At 48.8% G+C, this 7,500-nt stretch overlaps 1 protein-coding gene across 1 annotated transcript in view; it reads right to left on the bottom strand.

Annotated features, from left to right (window-relative positions):
- Positions 1–5: 5 nt before the first annotated feature.
- The window catches only part of LOC144611737 (cytochrome c oxidase subunit 7A1, mitochondrial-like), a 13,060-nt gene continuing 5,565 nt past the window's right edge, over positions 6–7,500 (bottom strand). Inside the window, exons 2-3 of the mRNA XM_078430970.1 lie at positions 1,856–1,940; positions 6–204 (exon numbers count right to left, since the gene is read on the bottom strand). Coding sequence (XP_078287096.1) covers positions 146–204; positions 1,856–1,940 — 144 coding nt within the window. The 3' untranslated portion in view covers positions 6–145. The remainder of the gene's footprint in view (positions 205–1,855; positions 1,941–7,500) is intronic.

The raw sequence follows: 7,500 nt of genomic DNA, 5'->3' as shown, positions 1-7,500 counted from the left end.
TGGTCTTCTCAGAACATTTTAATGGCAAGAGAGACACACAAGAGTGCCCCTGTCATCTTTTGCACGCAGAGTAATGCCCTTGGTTCTCTTCACTTCACTGGGGCAACAATGGAGACCCCAAGCGGACGGTACCTGGTGACCTCCCTCATGCCTTTCGTTTCGGCATGGCGGCGTAGACCAAACTGTACAAGGAGAAGAGGGTACCTGGGGAAAGAGCGAGAAGGGAACGATGAGAAGGGGACTGAAGAATGCCGCGGTGGCGCAGCGGTAGAGTTGCTGCCTCACAGCGCCGGAGACCCGGGTTCCATCCCGACTACGGGCGCCGTCTGTGCGGAGTTTGTACGTTCTCCCCGTGACCTGCGCGGGTTTTCTCCGAGATCTTCGGTTTCCTCCCGCACTCCAAAGACGTGCAGGTTTGTAGGTTGATTGGTTTGGTATAAATGTAAAAATTGGTCCGTAGCGGGTGTAGGATAGTGTTAGTGTGCGGGGATCGCTGGGCGAAGGGCCTGTTTCCGGGCTGTACCTCTAAACTAAACTAAACTTAAAGGGTCTCGACCCGAAACGTCACCCATTCCTTCTCTCCAGAGATGCTGCCTGACCCGCTGAGTTACTCCAGCTTTCTGTGTCTCTCTCCAATGAGAAGGGAACTACTGGAGAAGCTTTAAACTACCGTCGGGCAGTACGTTGCCTTATAGTTACACAGCAGCGTAGTTACACATATTCACAAGTGATAGGAGCAGAATTAGGCCATTCGGCCCATCAATTCTACCCCACCATTCAATCATGGCTGATCTATCTCTCCCTCCTAACCCCATTCTCCTGCCTTCTCCCCATAACCCCTGACACCCGCACTAATCAATGGAATGAATCAGGGCCTTTTGGAGTGACCATCGATCACACATACATTAGTCTATCTAACTTTCAATATGATCAAAGCCGATCATCCAAAATCAGTACCCCATTCCTGCTTTCTCCCCATATCCCTTGATTCCATTAGCCCCAAGAGCTCTATCAAACTCTCTTGAATACATTGCAGTGAATTGGCCTCCACTGCCTTCTGTGGCAGAGAATTCCACAGATTCACAACTCTCTGGGTGAAAAAGTTTTCCCCCTCATCTCAGTCCTAAATGGCCGACCCCTTATTCTTAAAGTGTGACCCCCTTGGACTTGAGATACTGGTAGAACAGGCTGGAGGGGTCGAATGGCCTGTGGCGGTGTTCATCGATGCCTGGAGTTGCCAACTTCCTCACTCCCAAATACGGGACAAGGTGATGTCACCGCCCCAGCCAGCCGCCACGTGCTCCCGCTCCACCAATGGCGGCCAATGGGGAGAGGGGGAGGGAGGGGAGGGAGGGGGGGGCGGAGGGGGTTGGGGGGAGGGGGAAAGGGAGGGGGGTAGGGAGAGGAAGGATGGGGGGATGGTGGAGCAGGAGCATGTGGCCGTTGGCTGGTTTAGATTTTTTAGATTTAGAGATACAGCGCGGAAACAGGCCCTTCGGCCCACCGAGTCCGCGCCGCCCAGCGATCCCTGCACATTAACACTATCCTACACCCACTAGAGACAAAAATGTGTTTACAATTTGCCCAACCAATTAACCTACAAACCTGTACGTCTTTGGAGTGTGGTCACGTGGGGCGCGGGGCGTTGACGTCACCCTTTGTCCCTTATTTGGAGTGAGGAAGTTGGCAACCCTACTAATACGGGACAAGGGCGGTCCCGTACGGGACAAACTAACTTAGCCCAAAATACGGGAATGTCCCGGCTAATACGGGACAGTTGGCGACCCTGTCTATGCCCGCTAGAGAAGGGAGATTAGCCTGATGTCTCTTTTACCCTGCGGGCAACTGAACGTACCTCCAACTGTGATGGCCATGGTGATTCGATACAACACTGCATCCACTGTTCCTCCCTTCAGGTGAACGGGAAGGTTGTTGTCTGCCTGCAGTTGGAACACAAAGAAGAGGTAAGCACCGGCATTGGAAAAGTTACTCGCTGTACAAGAATAAGCGGTCGGCCATTTTGGACTGAATAAGCGGTCGGCCATTTTGGACCGAATAAGCGGTCGGCCATTTTGGACTGAATAAGCGGTCGGCCATTTTGGACTGAGATGAGGAAAAACCTTTTTCACCCAGAGAGTTGTGAATCTGTGGGATTCTCTGCCACACACAAGGCAGTGGAGGCCAATTCACTGGACGTTTTCATGAGAGAGTTGGATTTAGGTCTTGGGGCTGACGTGAGGGTTCCCAACCTTTTACCCCTTTGCAACTTTTCGAAAGTAAATCTACCCCCACCCTGTTTCGTTCAGTAATTTGAGTTTACACTTCTACCATAATAAAGCAATCGCCAAAGGGGAAATTTTAAATACTGTTTTTAACATTATTATTTTAAGTTCAAATAACAATAATAATAGCACATAACAATGTTATTCCACTTATTTATGAACAACTAATGACGAACAGATACAGGTACACCAGAACCAAACACCGTCAGTTAATATGTACAACTCCAGAAGCAACAAATTTACCCCCTGGGGAGGCGAGATTTACCCCTGGGGGTAAATTTACACCAGGTTGGGAACGCTTGGACTAACGGAATCGAGGGGTATGAGGAGGAAAGCAGGAACGCGGTCCTGATTTTGGATGATCCACCATGATCATATTGAATGGCGGTGCTGGCTCGAAGGGCCGAATGGCCTACTCCGCCACCTATTTTCAATGGTCCCTTTCCGCGGGTCCTTCCTCACTTCAGACCACCCCACTGCACATCACCGCGTGCAGCATGCTTGTGAAAATACGGACACACAAGGAACTGCAAATCTCGAGCAAACATAAAGTACAGCAGTGTGGTGCAGCGGTAGAGTTGCTGCCTCACAGCGCCAGGAGACCCGGGTTCCATCCTGACTACGGGCGCTGTCTGTACGGAGTTTGTACGTTCTCCCCGTGACCTGCGTGGGTTTTCTCCAGGTGCTCCGCTTTCCTCCCACACTCCCAATATGTGCAGGTTTGTAGGTTAATTGGCTTGGTATAAATGTAAATTGCCCCTAGTGTGTGTAGGATAGTGTTAGTGTGCGGGGATCGCTGGGCGGCGCGGACTCAATAGACAATAAACAATAGACAATAGGTGCAGGGGTAGGCCATTCGGCCATTCGGCCCTTCGAGCCAGCACCGCCATTCAATGTGATCATGGCTGATCGTTCACAATCAGTACCCCCCGTTCCTGCTTTCTCCCCATACCCCCTGACTCCGCTATCCTTAAGAGCTCTCTCTTGAATGTATTCAGAGAATTGGCCTCCACTGCTCTCTGAGGCAGAGAATTCCACAGATTCACAACTCTCTGACTAAAAAAGTTTTTCCTCATCTCAGTTCTAATGGCAGTTATTCTTAAACTGTGGCCCCTGGTTCTGGACTCCCCCAACATTGGGAACATGTTTCCTGCCTCTAGCATGTCCAACCCCTTAATAATCTTATACGTTCGATAAGATCCCCTCTCATCCTTCTAAATTCCAGTGTATACAAACCTAGTCGCTCCAGTCTTTCAACATATGACAGTCCGCCATTCCGGGAATTAACCTAGTGAACCAACGCTGCACGCCCCTCAATAGCAAGAATATCCTTCCTCAAATTTGGAGACCAAAACTGCACACAGTACTCCAGGTGCGGTCTCACTAGGGGCCCTGTACAACTGCAGAAGGACATCTTTGCTCCTATACTCAACTCCTCTTGTTATGAAGGCCAACATTCCATTGGCTTTCTTCACTGCCTGCTGTACCTGCATGCTTCCTTTCAGTGACTGATGCACTAAGACACCCAGACTCGGTGGGCCGAAGGTCCTGTTTCCGCACTGTATCTCTAAACTAAACTAATCTAAAAGCCCCCAACCTGAAACGTCTATTCCAAATGTATTAAATCAAGAAGGATCCCGACCCGAAACATCACCTATCCAATTCTCCGGGGATGCTGCCTGACGCCGCTGAGTTAACTCCAGGCACTTAGCGCATTTCCTTGGTAAACCGGCATCTGCAGTTCCTTGCTTCTACTGATTGTACATCGAGGCATAGAGTGATAACAGTGTGGAAACAGGCCCTTCGACCCAACTCGCCCACACCGGCCAACAATGTCCCAGCTACACTAGTATAAGAAAATAACTGCAGATGCTGGTACAAATCGAAGGTATTTATTCACAAAAATGCTGGAGTAACTCAGCAGGTCAGGCAGCATCTCGGGAGAGAAGGAATGGGTGACGTTTCGGGTCACCCGAAACGTCACCCATTCCTTCTCTCCCGAGATGCTGCCTGACCTGCTGGGTTACTCCAGCATTTTGTGAATAAATCCCAGCTACACTAGTCCCACTTGCCTGCGTTTGGTCCATAATAATAATAATAATATTAATAACAAATGTTATTTGTCATATGTAAGGTCAATGATACAATGAAATGTATTTGACAAGACAACTGGTCACCTCAGCAGTAATATTCCAAGGATAAATAAGATTTAAAAAATGACATTAGTGAGGTAAAAGGACAATATTAAAAATAGGTAAAAAGACAATATTAAAATAGGTTAAAAGACAATATTAAAAATAGGTTAAAAGAACAATATTAAAAATAGGTTAAAAGACAATATTAAAAATAGGTTAAAAGACAATATTAAAAAATAATCAACATATATGATGTGAAATGTGTTTATGAGTTCAGAAGCCTGATGGCCTGATGGTAGAAACTGTTCTTAAGTCTGGTGGTACGTGCAGGCCATACACCTGTATCGTCTGCCTGACGGTAACAAGGAGAACAGCCTGCATGCTGGGTGGCTGTGGTCCTTGATGATGCTGCGTGCCTTCCGCAGGCACCGCCGGTAGAACATGTCCTGAATGGCCGGGGAGATGTGCTGTGCTGTCTTCACCACTCTCTGCAGTGATTTGTGGCCGTGGGCAGAACAGTTCCCGTACCAGTCTGTAATGCAGCCCGTCAGCAGGCTCTCGATGGTGCATAGAAACATAGAAACATAGAAAATAGGTGCAGGAGTAGGCCATTCGGCCCTGCAAACCGCCATTCAATATGATCATGGCTGATCATCCAACTCAGTATCCTGTACCTGCCTTCTCTCCATACCCCCTGATCCCTTTAGCCACAAGGGCCACATCTAACTCCCTCTTAAATATAGCCAATGAACTGGCCTCAACTACCTTCTGTGGCAGAGAATTCACAGATTCACCACTCTCTGTGTGAAAAAAAAACTTTCTCATCTCGGTCCTAAAAGACTTCCCCCTTATCCTTAAACTGTGACCCCCTGGTTCTGGACTTCCCCAACATCGGGAACAATCTTCCTGCATCTAGCCTGTCCAACCCCTTAAGAATTTTGTACTTTTCTATAAGATCCCCCCTCAATCTTCTAAATTCCAGCCAGTACAAGCCGAGTCTATCCAGTCTTTCTTCATATGAAAGTCCTGCCATCCCAGGATCAATCTGGTGAACCTTCTCTGTACTCCCTCTATGGCAAGAATGTCTTTCCTCAGATTAGGAGAAGTTTTGTGGAGGATGCTGGCGTTCATGCCAAACTTCCTCAGTCTTCTCAGAAAAAGAGCCTCTGGTGGGCCTTGTTTGTTATTGTGTCCCGTGTGCAGTGTCCAGAAAGGTCCCTCAGTGATGTCCACACCGAGGGACTTAAAGCTGCTGACCCTTTCACCTCAGCATCACCGATGTGGATGGGGAAGTGTCCACTTCCCTGCTGTCTCCTGTAGTCCCACCATCATCTCTTTAGTTTTGCTGACATAGAGAGAGAGGTTATTGTCCTGGCACCAGCTGTTTAGTGCCTTTACCTCCTCTCTGTAGGCCGTCTCATTGTTGTCTGTGATGGGGCCAAGATGGCCGTGTCGTCATCAAACTTCAGGATGCTGTTTGAGCTGTGCTTAGCAGTACAGTCCGTGCGTGAACAGGGAGTACAGGAGAGGACTGAGCACACAGCCCTGTGGTGTGCCTGTGTGTTGAGGATCAGTGAGGAAGAGGTGTGGCTGCCAATTCTCACCACTGGGGCCTGCCCGTCAGGAAATCCATCCGCAGACGGAGGTCTCCAGTCCAAGATCAAGGAGCTTGGGGACGAGTTTTGAGGGAATAATAGTGTTGAATGCCGAGCTGTAGTCAATAAAGAGCGTTCTCACATATGTATTTCCTTTGTCCAGGTGGGTGAGCGCAGTATGTGTTGCCATGGCGGATGGCATCGTCCGTGGCCCAGTTTGGTCTATACGCCAACTGAAGAGGCGCCCAAGGTGTCAGGGAGAGAGGAGCAGATTTGAGTTTTGACTCATCGCTCAAAGCACTTCATGACGACTGATATCAGTGCGACAGGACGGTAGTCATTTAAACAGGAGGTTACTGGTTTCTTTGGAACAGGAACGATGATGGACGATGATGAACGATATCCCTCCAAAACCTGTCCTATCCATGTACCAACTGAGCTTGCTTGCCCTGGTGATATCATTGATTTCTACTCCAACCTCACAGAACCATTCGCAGTTGGAGGGCCCTTCTGTTCATCGTGAAACAAGTGTATTCCACGCAAAAATGAACCATGAGTGATATACAAAGGTATTTATTCACAAAATGCTGGAGTAACTCAGCGGGTCAGGCAGCATCTCAGGAGAGAAGGAATGGGTGACGCTTCGGGTTGAGACCCTTCTCAGACTCAAGTGCTTTGGCATTTTAGTTTGAAGAAGGATCTCAATAGACAATAGACAATAGACAATAGGTGCAAGAGGAGGCCATTCGGCCCTTCGAGCCAGCACCGCCATTCAATGTGATCATGGCTGATCATTCTCAATCAGTACCCCGTTCCTGCCTTCTCCCCATACCCCCTGACTCCGCTATCCTTATCTAGCTCTCTCTTGAATGCATTCGGAGAATTGGCCTCCTCCAATTAGGGGATGGACACATTAGAGGCAGGAAACATGTTCCCAATGTTGGGGGAGTCCAGAACAAGGGCCACAGTTTAAGAATAAGGGGTAGGCCATTTAGAACGGAGATGAGGAAGAACTTTTCAGTCAGAGAGTGGTGAAGGTGTGGAATTCTCTGCCTCAGAAGGCAGTGGAGGCCAGTTCGTTGGATGCTTTCAAGAGAGGGCTGGATAGAGCTCTTAAGGATAGCGGAGTGAGGGGGTATGGGAGAAGGCAGGAACGGGGTACTGATTGAGAGTGATCAGCCATGATCGCATTGAATGGCGGTGCTGGCTCGAAGGGCTGAATGCCTACTCCTGCACCTATTGTCTATTGTCTATTGTCTATTGCCTCCACTGCCTTCTGAGGCAGAGAAATTCCACAGGTTCACAACTCTCTGACTGAAAAAGTTTTTCCTGATCTCCGTCCTAAATGGCCTACTCCTTATTCTTAAACTGTGGCCCCTTGTTCTGGACTCCCCCCAACATTGGGAACATCTCGAGCCGAAACGTCACCCATTCCTTCTCTCCAGAGATGCCGCTGACCCGCTGAGTTACTCCAGCATTTTGTGTCTG

This window comes from Rhinoraja longicauda, chromosome 41, assembly GCF_053455715.1.
Source record: "Rhinoraja longicauda isolate Sanriku21f chromosome 41, sRhiLon1.1, whole genome shotgun sequence".
NCBI lineage: Eukaryota > Metazoa > Chordata > Chondrichthyes > Rajiformes > Arhynchobatidae > Rhinoraja > Rhinoraja longicauda.
The sequence above is the reverse complement of the archived record's forward strand: the minus strand, read 5'-3'. Positions and strand labels throughout refer to the sequence as shown.